General features: G+C 37.0%; 1 protein-coding gene across 3 annotated transcripts in view; it reads right to left on the bottom strand.

The window, feature by feature from the left end:
- The window catches only part of LOC140729213 (serine/threonine-protein kinase OSR1-like), a 138,030-nt gene that overhangs the window by 35,917 nt on the left and 87,265 nt on the right, over positions 1-14,848 (bottom strand). For all 3 annotated transcript variants that reach the window (XM_073048740.1, XM_073048733.1, XM_073048747.1), the window contains 4 exons: positions 5,357-5,466; positions 4,765-4,866; positions 3,892-4,025; positions 1,417-1,465 (listed from right to left, as the gene is read on the bottom strand). In XM_073048740.1, coding sequence (XP_072904841.1) covers positions 1,417-1,465; positions 3,892-4,025; positions 4,765-4,866; positions 5,357-5,466 — 395 coding nt within the window. The remainder of the gene's footprint in view (positions 1-1,416; positions 1,466-3,891; positions 4,026-4,764; positions 4,867-5,356; positions 5,467-14,848) is intronic.

The following is a 14,848-nucleotide window of genomic DNA, read 5'->3' as shown; positions in this document are numbered from 1 at the left end:
CGGAGCCATCAATGCCTTCGGGCGCCTCCAGAAACGTGTGTGAAAGAACCACCAGCTGTGTCTGTCCAGAAAAATCCAGGTGTAAAGGGCTGCAGTCGTCACAACACTACCATACGGCTCCGAAGTCTGGGTTTTGTACCAAAAGAACATCTGGCTGCTTGACCACTTCCAGCAGTGCTGTCTCTGCTCCATCATGAGTATCAGTTGGCAGGATTATGTCTCCAATAGCGGAGGTCCTGAAGAAAGTTCAACTTCCACGCATTGAAGCCATTTTGCTGCTCAAGCAATCCGCAGGCCAGGCCACGTGTCTAGCACGGACAACTCCAGGTTACTGAAAGCAGTACTCTATAGAGAACTCTTTCAGGGCAAGATAGATCATGGTGCCCCCCACAAGAGGGACAAAAACCAACTTAAGCAGCAGCTCTCTCAGGCAAATATCAAGGTCAACGAGCGGCAACAGCTGGCTTGTGACAGAGACCGCTGATCGACAGAGCAGCCAAGAATTTTTGAGGAATCCAGAAGCGCGAATGCTGAAAAGAAGAGGAGATGCAGCAAGGATCCCACTACACAAGTGCATGCATTCCAGCTGTTCCCACGTCCCTACTGCTCCAGAGTCTGCAGATCCAGAATTGTCCTCTATAGTCACCAACTATCGTGCCGGCACTCCTGATTTTCGCAAGCGAAGAACCAACCATATCTGATGCACTCATATTTTACCACATGTTATATTTTTCCATGTACTTGCATATTCACTTAGTTCAAAACCCTTCACTCACATCTCCCCCATCTAAATTTATCCTCCTCTCAGCTATGTACATGATGTAGTTTTTCAGATTGATATTGATAATCTCAAGTGCTCTGCAGAACGGCTCGTTCCAAAAAAAAAAATCCAAAATGTGACCATTAGGTAATCAGGGGAACCCTGCTTATGTAGATAATGAGAACGAGAACAGGTCAGAGGAATTTCTTTCCAATCATTTATGAGGGTGTCTTCCACTGTTGGCTTCATCTGAGTTAACAGCCACCCAGTCTGCCATCTATATATTAGCTTTTGATATCATTCTGTTGATTTTCTAGCTTTAGTAACTTAGAATAGAAAGCTTTATGCAAATGTTTTCTTCTTCTGAATGAAGGTTGTGTATTTGATATTAGAAGTGAAAAGAGGAATACAAATCACCATGTACACAAAGCTACTCCTGAGATGTATATGAATACTGTAGCTCAGCAACAATTACTTACAAAGTGTTGCAGCTGCACACACCTATAGGTCTTTGGGTGTAGCAAAGCATTCCTTCCTTAGGTTATCGTTTTTGATATACACTCTGAGTGATATACAGATGAAACTTGCACATCATCAACACAGCTGACCAGGTGCATCAGTGGTATTGCTTACCTCTTTTTTAAAAAATCACTTACCTTTGCTTTTTGGAAAAACTTGTGCTTTAAAAATTCTGCGGCTGTAGGTCTGGAATAAAAACATTCTAATTAAGAAAGAAATAAGTGATTCTTGACTAGATGAACTTGGTAGATTACAAAGGTAGATCATTTGACATTTTACTGAATATTGTTTAGAAAACCCATTTGTGATAAAGAACAAGAGAAGATTGGTAGACTATGTCGATCATTTGTTCAAGACAACTGCTAAAACTTGAAGACTTTTAAAAATGGATTTCCAATCACTGTCTGAAATGCTATTACAGTAACAATATTTCCACTTTGACTTGATATACTTACCATTTCACATATCCTGGTTATTGCACTGTGATTAGTTTAAAAAGTATCAAATAAAATAGCATAACCTAAAGGCTGGATGACATTTAAAAAGCCAAAACTATGGGGAAGCTTGTTGTTCTGAAATGCTTTTTAAGCGGACTATAAAGTGACCAATTAATAAAAATTAGTTGTCTGAAATGAGATAAAGCAGCTAAAATAACGAGCTTAATGAACAAATTGTTGTGATTATTAATAAACTAGATTGTTTATACATGCAGTGAACACTTGCCTTAGTTTTTCCAGGTTTGGAGCACCATACAAGTGATGAAAGCATGTTTGAAAAGTACTCAATGGAATACAAGCAAGACAGACAATTAACACTGGACTATCAAAGTTATATTTGCATTGTGGTTACGTACTGGGCTGAACATCTAGAGTAATCTGTGCCCAACACCAGAAAAACAGTGAAGCTACTGAAATATGGTAAAGGCCAACAGGCTCGGTAATCTTCAGTCCAGCACATTACCATAATTTGGTGAGCATGTTCATGTATACAGGTAACTCAAACCCTTCAAATACATGAGATAAGCAGTGCTCCAGTTGAAGCATTTGTGATGTAAGGATTTGACATAGCAAAGTGAGTGCTCTATACTCAAAGCTCAGTGAATTCAACCAAAGGCCTTTGCTCCACTTCCTTGAGTTATTGTTACCTCACATTTGAAATTTGATTCAATATTGGGAATATGGGCACAGTTTGAAGCCAAATGTAACATAACCCGACCAACATTTAAAATCAATCCTGCAACTCTTAGTGCTGATTCGCAAAGTAGATAAGTAACTCCTGGTAATCATACTGCACAGACAGCCAGTTAGCCTATTGTGCTTGTGTTACACTTTTTAAAAGAACCTTTAAAATTCCTAATACTCCCATTCTCTTTCCCCATTAGCTAGCAATTGCGTTTCTTTTCTTTTTATGTATATATCAGATTCCTTTATAAAAGCCATCATTTTCTTGTTTCACTTTCTGTACTTCATAACCCATCATGTAAAAGCAATTCTCACTTCATTTTGAGTTTACTTAGCAATTTTCTTAATCGTGCCTTAGCAATCCTCCTGTATGTGATGGAAGTTTCCCATTTACATTATCCTTGAGCTGTGCCAAGTTGGCTCACAATGGAGGTGCTGATATTGGCTACAGGTACCTAATGTTAGAAAGGGAGATTAAGGATCATGGTCTTTAATAGTAAAAGTTACCCCAACTAGCACTCGTTTGTACATTTATACAGTATATACAACATTGGGTGACACCAGTGAAACAAAAAGCACTTTTCAGCTGAAGCTGTTTTGAAACAGTCACCGTGTTGTATAGGAAACACTACAGCCATATTTATTGCTCCTCTTCTCTGTGCCCACCACCAAAAAAGCAGAGATAATACTAATTAGCTGTTCTATTGAGGGACAAATACTGAATCAGGGCAAGGGAGAACTGTCCTCCTTTTTTCCCTCCTACACGACTACTTACTCTTTCAGTATGCACCAAACTGCCTTTGATTATTTCTATTTGCTCTATGTACAGTGTTGTCACTAGATGAAATCAATCTTTTATTCCACAGTAGTGTAGCGGTTAGCGCAATGCTATTATAGTTCAGGTCATCAGATTTCAGAGTTCAATCCCGGCGACCTCTAAGGAGTTTATATGTCCTCCATGTAGAATATGTGTTTTCTCCAGTTTCCTCTCATAATCCAAAGATGTACTGGTTAGCAGATTAATTGGTCATTGCAAATTGTTCTGTGATTAGGTTCTGGTTAAATTGGGGGTTGCTGGGTAGTGCGGCTCAAAGGGCTGGCAGGGTCTATTCCGCACTGCATCTCTAAATAAAATAAATGAATAACCTCTAAATAGGCAGGATTAAGGAACCCAATTCTTAACTTTGCCAATTTTAAACAGTTTTTATTTGATTATCCTTTCTTTTAAAGCATCATAGGATATTTGGTCATCGTTATAAAAACAAATGGTCATTTTCATTTGATCTGACTAAGTGATTTGTGGAATAGGTAGGTGCTTACAATGTGATTGCAACAAATTATTTATCCAGCATTGAGAATGTCTAAATTCAGCAATCTGACTTCCAATCCCAGAATACAGAAACCAAATAAGAGCAGAACTCTGATTTTTACCTTTTTTCTGGATCTTTCTGTAGACACTGTGAAATCATCTTTCTAAAGGATTTGCCATACTTTTTCACCATTTCCTTATCCTGCACACCTGTCTCCAAACAGGGGGGATCATTCTGAAGAGTTAGCATTAAAACCTGAACAAAGAACAAATGATAAGAAATCAACCTGTGGAATTTAAACTACCTTTAATTGAAGCAAATGGTTAAATGATTTGTTTAAAAGATGCAAAATTTTATGCATTTGGTCAGATGGCCTCATTTTTCCAATTATAGATGCTGGAATACATTAAATAGCTGAAAAACAAGCTGCACTTACTGTATGTAATTGAACATAAACTGTTCCAGACAGTTATTTAATGGCAAGCAAATATCAGCATTCAGACTAAAGCAATGGAGATACACAAAAGTAACCAAGCTCCATTTAATTCTTCTACCATTCTGGTAATAGCAGGACCCAAGAGAGTTCATTATCAAGGTAATCAATCTTAGATTTTCAGACAAGGAAAATGAATTTTGAAGACTTGTAAACCACTGATCTAAGGCATCATTTTCACTCAGGTCAATGTCCAGTCCCAAAGTACTTATTTTGATGAATAGATGCTGATTTCATACTTGGAGAGTTAGTTCTCCATATGGGCGCCACTTTTTCCTCCAAATTGCAATTGAGAAAATAGTGTAAATTCTTTTGTTGCTGACATGGACAATAAAAATTGAGATGAGTTTTGGTTTGCTCCATGTTAAAAACATCCAGTGGCTCGCTTCTGTGCTTTGCAGTGCAGGATAAATTTTTGCTTGAGGATGAAAATTTTATTTCCCACATTTTCATTTCAATTGTCGGGCAATTGCAACTATTAGACTTGCCAGTGACTCTTACCTTCATTGGTGGGTATTTATGATAAGGAGCTGCTCCTGTAGCCAGTTCAATGGCTGTAATTCCAAAGCTCCAAATATCTGCTTTAAAGTCATACCCTTTAACCTGTTGATGAAAAGCATGAATGCAATTAACTCAGTATCACCTGTAGTACACTCACTGATCCATAAAACCTAGAAAGGGACTAGTTTAATCACCAGTGGGCTAAGTTAGATCTAACATGAAAAAGTGAATAGCTGGGCAGAAGCTTCATATTCAATTCCTCACTTCTTTTATACTGTCAAGTGCATATGTGCCATTAAGAACTCCAGGATGTTGTGCTTTCCCTAGGTACTCCAGCAGATAATTTTTTTTAAATGCCCAAGAGCTCAATAGAAGCAGCTTAAGGGAACTATCGGATAAAATAAGGTCACTGTACACAACAAAATTTAGGAGTTTTACTTGATGTATAAAGAAAATACTCAATAAGTAGCCCCGTAACATTTGCAATTCCCAGAAGTTCACGGATTTAAAGTCCTCATATATTGTTTCAAATACCCATGAATAGAATCTAACGCAAGCAAAGTATTTTTAATGCAAATATCAAGTGCCCCACCTGTTCCATGACTTCAGGTGCCATCCAACAAGGCGTGCCAACAAAGGTCTTTCTCACTTTATTCCTGGTCATGTCTCCTCCTGTTGCCAGGAAGGCACTTACACCAAAATCTGCAACAAATCAAGCAAAATCACAAGTAAAACAACACTTCTCACTATTTCGGCATTGGTCAACAAACTCACAAATTTGCCATTTTGTTGCGATTAACATTTTCACTATTCTGGTGGCTAAGGTTCATGCCAACAGTCATTTCTACTCAGCCACAACTACCAATACTACAGGCTTCCAATTCCACAACTAAGTCCTCATGACAGCTTGATATGTTCACATTACCTACCTTGTCTTTTCACCTCTGCAGTAAGAGTAATATAGATAAATTATCTTTGATATTGCTTTAAATGTTCAATATGTTAGTACTGGCAGTTTATTAATGATTGACAGTGCAAAAGAATATTCAAAATGGCATGAACTAATAATATTGTAGGAACATTTAATTATCTGGTTACAGAATGAAATAAAAGTCTGTGATAAGGAAAAAGCAGCTGTCTGGTTCAGATGTGTCTAATGAGGAAAAGTTGAGCGAGTTAGGGCTCTTTTTGGATTGATGTTGGACGAGAAGCGACTTGATAGAGATGTACAAGATTATGGAAGGCATAGATAGTGAACAGTCAGCACCTTTTTCCCCCAGTGTGGCAATGGCCAATACCAGAGGACATCTGTTTAAGATATGTGGAGGAAAGTTCGTGGGAGACGACAGATCTTTGTCCGCAAACACTAAATGCCTTCCTTTCCTCACTGGTTAATCTGCACATCATTGATCACCCCAACCCCCAAACCACCAGCTCCCTCACTTCCCATGTCAGTCCGTCAATTGCCTCTAATCTCTGTCTTGCCTTTGCCCCTCTCCTCTTTATACAGGCTATTACCCCATTCTGCTCAGTCCTGATGCAGAGCTTTGACCAAAAACATGGACCATTCCACTCCACGATGCTACTTAACCTGCTGAGTTCCTCCAGCAGATTGTTTATTGTGTTAAGTATTCAGGAGCATTTTCTTTTCTGATGCAGTTATCACACACACAGACAGAAGCACAATGGTAATGGGAAATATAATTTAGTACACTGCATAAATAGATTAAAAAAACAAGACAAAGCATTCTCAAATACAAACATGAAGGAAAAGCTTGATATAAAAAAAAGGAAAAAGGAATAACAGCACAAATCATACCTACTCCTACAGGGGTTCCCAACCTTTTTCATGCCATGGACCCCCACCATTAACAGAGGAGTCCATGGACTCCAAGATTGGGAACTCCTACATGCATAAAAAGGCTAGGAATCTAGCAATGAAAGGGTTAAGGCTTTTTTTGGGAATCTTATACAGCATGCAATATTGACAGGTCAAATTAATATAATAAGGTCTTACACAAAAACCATGGTATAGTTAAAGAGGCCAAAATAAACATTACATAGTAAACTTGGGAGAAATCTTACAGGAAAACTATTGCTCCTTAATAATGCTTAAGGTAATATTATCCTTGCAGACAGTGAAACTGTGCAATTTTTGAGGCTATAATTTGCAGGTTGTAAGAGAAAATTAACTAGGCATGCCTCTAAATTTTAATTACATGTTGACAGGTAAAAATAAAGGTTAAAAAGTGAAATAATTTTAATGAATTGCAGTGTATATCATGACAGCAGTCATTAAGATAAGCATCCCAGCATCAGCTACATAAACAGCAAATTTCTAACTCTCCTAAAAAAATTACATGGGAAAATTATTTCATCTCACTATATATTCTAACCTATAACAAAGCAAATTGCTTTCAGATTTACTGTTTTCATATTATAAAAATAGACAGTAGCTCTTTCAAATATTGGATGGTATGTCACTAATTTCTGGAATCTCCCTCAAGATTTCATCTAATGTTTTTCAACTGGGCTGTTGTTTGTGTAATTTGAGATTTTACTTCAATCCTGCAGTTCAGCCATACATTTTCCATTTCCTTTCAGATTACCATAAACTAAATAAAGCCCTTCGCCGAAAATTCAATTTATCCAATTACTGCTCAAAATGAGCAATTTGAGGGAAAAAAATAGCATTGTAGCTTACATTTAATGAGATTTCCCCTCAGATGGAAATGCGTTGTGTATGGAGAATACATGGAACTGTTATGGTGTGAAACAATACATTTTTTTTTAAGAAGGTCAACTGTTTCCTGGCTGTAGGGCCTGTTTTCATACTGTAATGCTCCATTACAATATATAATGGTGAATTAACCTAACAATCTGCATACTTATGAGATACAGGAGGAAAATGCCTGCAGAGGAAACCCCTAGCAGCACAGGGAGAACATGCCAAACTCCACGCTGACAAAAGGCCAGTTTCTTGCACTGAGATAGTGGTTCTACTATCTCAGCCACTGTGCTGCATGAATTATATCACAGTAGAGAAAGGTTCTGACACTGAAAGCAATTTCCACAGAGATATCAATTCCAAGCTTGCTATTGCTTCACTTCCCTCATAGATTCCTTGCCATACCGACATTTAAGTGTCTTACATGGAATTTCTCAGCAAGGCTGGTATGGAGAGTGCTAAAACATCAATTGTGCACCAGCTTGTCTTTAAAATTGCCTTTGATGAAGTGGTTGGTTTGCTCCTATAATCATTTACACTGGGCCTCTGTGTTCTGACAATGGATTCAAGGTTCTCAATGCCATCCAGATTGTTCTACTTTGTATGATTACAGGCCAAGTCCAGGTTGTCGGGTTCACAGCATCTGAGGTTCCCTAAGCTCCTTCAAAACTGTCAACTTAAATCAAATGCATTAAAGGTAAATATTCTCGCATACCTTCCACAACTTTTCCTTATGTGTTAACCTTAATCTCAAAATGGTGAGGGGCAGACTCTTTGCTCAACAGTCTTTCATCAACAAGCTTTGCTTTAATGGCAAGTTTTTCATATGCTAGAATTAGGAAAAACTAAGGAAGAAAGGCATCTCCCTATGTGATACTTGGAAACTACAATCCTCAAGATTCCATTGCCCTTGAAGTGAACAGACAGCAAAACAATACTGAAAGGAGTACTACTAAAGTCATCCTTTTAACTGCATTTGTAGTTCATTTTAAAGATCCATTTAGAGTGCTCTTTCTGTGAGCTCTTTTCATCAAAACACTGTTATATTACTGACAAAAGTAGATTGCTACATTGGACCAATTTAAATGCACTCCATACTTCACCTTCACCAACCTCATAACAGATACAGAAACAAGGAAGTATAATACATGGACCCTGAGTTTACTATAAATAGAACACAAACAGTTATATAAAGACTCAGCTGAACTCATCCGCCTAATTGCATACTTTCACTAACTGTGGATTTGTACTATCCTACTAACAATCACACAGGATATAAACTAGTCGAGTTTAATTAGACATTGGATTTTGATTGCAAGTTTTGCACCCAGCTATATAAAGAGTGCTCACTGCCTCATGACTAACTATATTGACCTCCCTAAAAAGTGGATATTTCTATAATGTACTATGATTTAATGTGTAGTACAATTTCATTTTTAGATCAATATAATCGCTCATGATATTCCATTGTTAATTAAATATAATATTCAAATGCTCATTCTCTCAAGTCATACAATATTATGGATTTACATTCCAAGAACTTAATTCATGAATGTTTAATGAGTTCCTATAAAATTCCTGTGGTTTTATTGCATGTTAATAATGCATTAACACTTCAAGGAATTTGACATAAGTTCTTTAAACTGTGTTTGTATTAAATGCACATATTGAAACTACCTATTTGCCTTATTCCCTGTTTAGCTATAGTTATTGAATATAGTGCTTTTCTAACTGCAACATTTTAATAATAAGATATTACATTTTATGGTGCATTAAGACTAAACAGCATAGGGGAGAAATAAGGCAACCTAAATGTGGCACCATAGTTTAGGGAGCCATTCAGCAGACAGAAAAACAAACCGTAATAAAATGTGGGAACCATCCAGCATGTGAATAGTGTGAATGTTAGTCACACTAGTCTCAAATCACCTGTTTCAACCCTGATTTAATGCCAGAGACTTGGTATTTTTAAGGGGGGAGGGGGGACAGGAATTATGATTTATTTATTAATTTCTATTATTCTACATTTTCAGTTCTTAGGCATTTCACAACCTTTTGACTATAAAATCCCAAATATTTAACATCCTCTTTGTAATGAATTTTATTTTATTGTTAAATAGCTCATCTCATATCCTGACCAACCTTTCCTAATTTCTGGAATCAATCTTTATCATACCATCGAGGTTTTGAGTTTCATTTGGGAGGATTTCTTCCATGCTCAAAAAAACAGCTGTTATTTGAAAGCAAGCCCTGAAAAGGTAGGATTATGGAACAAAAAAAACCCAAACTTTCATTAACTTATTAACTAAACCATGCAGGAGTTTTTTTTTCATTTGCTGTATTGATTAAAACCTGAACACCACTATCAATGGAACAATCCCATTGTGACCTCTAGCTCCAAAACCTTGCATCCATCTCCAGTAAGCAACTCATGAGGCAGCGGTGACTGAAGAACAAATGCTAGTCCCATCATTCATGGCAAGATCATAAGACAAAGGAGTAGAAATAGACCAGCAACCCCACTGAGGCTGCTCTGCCATTTTATCTTGGCTGATCCGATCGCCTTTTCCCCAGAATTTCAACCCTTGCTTTAAGTATACCCAATGACTTGGCCTCCACAGCCACCCGTGGCAACAAATTCCAGATTCACCCTCCTCATCCCTGTTCTAAAAGGCCACCCCTCTATGCGGAGGACATATCCTCAACCATGGTTCTTGGTTCATGGTTCAACCATGATCCTTCATGGTTAGTTACACTATCACAGGCAGAGAGACAGAAGCCCCTACCTCCCTATCTGCTTATTATCTGATCGACATTAGATCTATTCAGACATTACTTTAAGTCTTCACTAAATGGAAAAGATACAGCACTTCAAAAGCCTTAAGGTTAGTACCTTCTCCCAGGAAACATTTTCAAAAATCCCAGATCAAGAAGGTACTTTCTGCTTTAACGTCTTCTTGCAGCAACAGAAAAGTTACAAAATGTGATTAAAACAGCACTGTTTACATTTTAAAATAGGAACGATAAGATATAGCTTATTGGTTCAAGCTCCCCAACTAGACACATTTTAGCTTCTGTTAGTTCAGCAAGCTTATGTATAATTTGATGAAGTTACAGTGCTATTGCAGAGTTCAGCATTATTAGATGATTTCACAGGAATAGCAGGGAATCAATAATATCCTCACTCAAGATCATAAGCAGCAACTGCCTTGACCTCTACCCACCATTACCACCCTGCTTTCTCTACTGACCCAGCTATACTCTCATACAATCTCATTCCTGATCACAATATTAGCATACCTTTCCAGACTCGCCCCTTGGGTCTAACACTGCTCCTCTCGACTGCAGATATGCTGTTCACTCAGTCCAAGCCATGCATATATTTACCTCTGTGCTCCTGGCTTGCATCAAAAGAAACAGACCTAGTACTGTCATTTCACTACTTAGTGATTTTTTCCATATAATTTTTAAACTTAAAATGAAAGCATTATTGGTTTTATTTTTATTATTGTCACACGTATTGAGGTACAGTGAAAAGCTTGTTGTGCATATTGCTCAGAGATCAATTCAGCAGCATAAACTGTTATAGTACAAGGTGAAACAATAACAGAATGCATAATAAAGTATAACAGCTACAGAGAAAGTGTGGTGCAGGTATAAAATACGGTGAAAAACCATAAAGCAGATTGTGAAGTTCAAATGTCCATCTTATTATACTTATAGCAGTGGGTTAGAGGCTGTCCTTTGCCTAGTGCTACGTGCATGCCGCTCACCTGATGGGAGAGGGGAGATGAGAGAAAGGAGAATTAAAAACCCAAAATAAATTTGGATTAGGAGACCAAAACAAGTCACATTAAAGTCCTGTATCAGCATGACTTTATCTGTGTATTCTGACCTCCACTTGGCATTTGTGTTCCTCATTGCTTGCTGTATTTGGATAATTATTCCCTCCACATTTAAGTTTTCTGCCATCTTTAAAGTAGTCAAAATATTACATTTTAATTTCCCACCCATGGACAAGTTCAGACACCTTGTTATTCACATCACATGCAAACATTTGCAGCTTATTCCTCCTTGCAGCTCTTCTCTCTTCGGCTTTGTAGCATTAGTAAATGAGGATGAGAAGTATTTTATAAAATGATTTAGGTAAAGTATAATAGTAAATAACTGATACTCATCTGGAAGACAATCTATTCATTCCCACTTCAATTTATTTAATTCTCTACCCAAGCTGATACATGATCTCCAAAAACAAAAGAACTTTTAAATTTTATATTTTAGATGTACTTTATCAAAAGTTATTTAGAAATGCAGATATCCTTCTTTCAGTGGTTCAATCTTCCTCTATCTGAATATTTGCATTCTTAAAATAGTAATTCTGTTAAGCTTTATTTGCTCTCCATTAAACAGTGAAAATCATAGATTAGACAAAGCGCTGAATTAACCACATCCTTAAATGATGAATTCCGGAATTTTGATGATAGCTCTGGTGTCAATTTGGCATTTAATCCTTGCTGCTCTCCTGACTTTTTCCAAAATCCAGGAGATTTCTGAATTTATGAAACCATACTACTGTTATAATTTTGAATTACTGTAAGCCTAATTTCTTATTTTAATCTTCACATCTTCAGCCATCAGATAGATATATATATATATATCTATATAAAACACACACAGATCCATTAGGATAGTAACAGTACAAAAACAATGGGGGGTGGGGGGAAGAGGAAGTGTGCAAGAGATTTTCTTAATTGGCTTCCAATCTAATAAGGAGAGTAGTTTTGGAGCTGGCGAATGAATAGGATAATATTAGCATATTCTGGTTAGACAAGATACAATATTTAAAACTAAAATTTTGTTAAGGAAAATGTTTTCCAGCTGTTCCGTAAAACTAGTGACACGCAAAATTAATCTCCGTGTGACACCTTAAAAGCTTTCAAAATAGGGTGTTTTACAAACTATTAGCATGTGAAAAATAGTCCCTTAGGTCAAAATCCTACTGAACCTCAAGAAAAATTACATTTGAAAAGTAGTGACTAGTTGTGTTGAACAATTATGAAAAAGGATGGATATTCACTTAAGTATTAATATAAATAATCAAGCAGCATTTTATGTTTGAACTTGACAAATTGTCTGTAACACTTCCATTTTTTTTAGACAATTGGTTGAATAGATCATGTGGTGGAAATGAAACTTAAAACAATCCATACGAGATTCCTCAAAGTGCTCCCATTGTGTAAACTAGTTGAACAAATCTGCAATGTTATTTCAATTTTTTTTGCTATGTAAGGTAGGCATAGAAACAGAAAAATAAACGAGATGTATGAAATACCCTTAACCTCAATGCTTTTTTTAATGTTTTAACAAATGACAAAAGTGAAAAGGCAAAGTGAAGTTAAATGAAAATGGTTCTGCAGCCCAGTAAATGACATTTTTCCAATGTCTTTTTTCACTGACTTTCTATGATGGGAAATACATATTTCTTTGATACATGATGCCTGTGCTTGTTTCCCTACCTAAGCATTCCACAAAGTCTGTTGTTACCTCAAAGGCTTTTCTCAGTTCCTCATGTGTATATATTTACTGTTGGTAAGTGTAATTGCAACATTCCTTTTTGCCACCATCCTTCAAACAATGACACAGGAAATAGAAAGCAATGACAACCTCTATTTTTCTGCTTGTTGTTAAAATTTCTTCCATTTGGAGGGGTTACTTAATGTCAATACCCATGTCTTGCCCAAGTCAAAATGGATCAAGGACCACTTAAGAGCAATTTACCAGGGCTACACAGATTTGGCTTCACTTTTGATGGTACTGTCATTTCTAAGTGGACATGAAATTCCAACAAACATCAGGCAAGTTTTATACTATAGATTTTTCTCACTTGATGCCTAAAAAAGGCGTTAATTTATTCTTGTTGTGTGAAAATGCCATGTACAATCTGGGACACGAAGATGGGAGCTACAGCAGGAAGAAAAGCAAGGACAAAGATGGAGACAGCAGCTGCAAAAATATGTGGATAAATGAAAGGTCAAGGCCAAAATAGCTGTGGCTTTCATACATCATTTACCAATGCCAGTTGTGGTTGGGAAGGATTCCAAAAAATACACAGAAGAAACCAAGGACAAGTGATGAGCAACTAATTTTGGATAGAAGGAATCAGGAACAGTTGAGTGTTGGATTAAAATAATGAAACATCATGGATAGAGGCAATTGCTTTGAGAGAAGTTACATCACATTTCAGCTGCTTTCTTCAGATATTCCTTTGGCCTATCCCTTACCTATTTGGCAACTTAAAAAATTGATTTTTGTTTCCCACTACTAGCAAATGATCTTTGACCTGAAACATTAACTCCAGCAATTAAAACACTGAAAAAGATGTAGTATCATTATTTCATAAATTGAATTGGTGAGACTCATCAACTCTGATAAGCCCATCTTCTTTCAGATAGAGCTGACACATTTAATACCAGAATTTTCAGTTTTATTATACTTCCAGTATTTGCAGATTTTCATGCTGAGTTTACTGGCAAACATTGTTTTATCCAAATTCCACCGAGAAAAGAAAAAGCAGGAAATGACTAATAACAGTTTTTTGCAGATGTAAAATCCAACCTTCGATAGCAGTTGTAGTTTCATCCAGTCAAATGTCAGGAGTTGCACTCTGGGATACCAATCGAAAGAGATGGTATACTGTTAATGTTAAGACTCTTAACAGTGTTGATGTAGAGTAGGATCTTGTGGTCCAAGCCCACAGATCCTGAAAATATCTAAAAAGGTTGACAGTGTGGTAAAAAAGTATACTGCATGCCTGTCTTTCTTCATCAAGGGATGGATGCTAAGGGAAGAGATGATAGAAGTTTATAAGATTATGAGGGCAGAGACAGAGAGCTGGTATCTTTATCCCAGGTTCAAAATATTCTAATAACAGGGAGCATGCATTTGAAGCAAGATGGGGAAAATTCAAAGGAGTTGTCAGGGCAAGTCTTTTTTTCTTTACACAGAGTGACAGGTGGCTGGAATGTGCTGCCAGGGGCGGTAGAAGAGGCAAATACGAAAGAGGTGCTTAAGAGGCTCTTAGATAGGCACATGAATGTGCAGACAATAGATGACAATGAATATTATTTAGATTGAAGGGATTAGTTTTGTTATGTATTTAATTACTAGCTTTAGTAGTTCAATACAAAATCATGGGCTGGGGAGCCCGTTTCTGCACCACCCTGTTCTATGTTGTCATATAATCACATTCGGGTTAATCTACCATTTTATCCAGCCAACAATCCCATGCGAATAGTATTCATCACATTGGTGTGTGATCAGTACAGCTGCACTGGGAGGCCTGACATTTAATTAAAC

This window comes from Hemitrygon akajei, chromosome 1 (genome assembly GCF_048418815.1).
Source record: "Hemitrygon akajei chromosome 1, sHemAka1.3, whole genome shotgun sequence".
NCBI classification, from domain to species: domain Eukaryota; kingdom Metazoa; phylum Chordata; class Chondrichthyes; order Myliobatiformes; family Dasyatidae; genus Hemitrygon; species Hemitrygon akajei.
The sequence above is the reverse complement of the archived record's forward strand: the minus strand, read 5'-3'. Positions and strand labels throughout refer to the sequence as shown.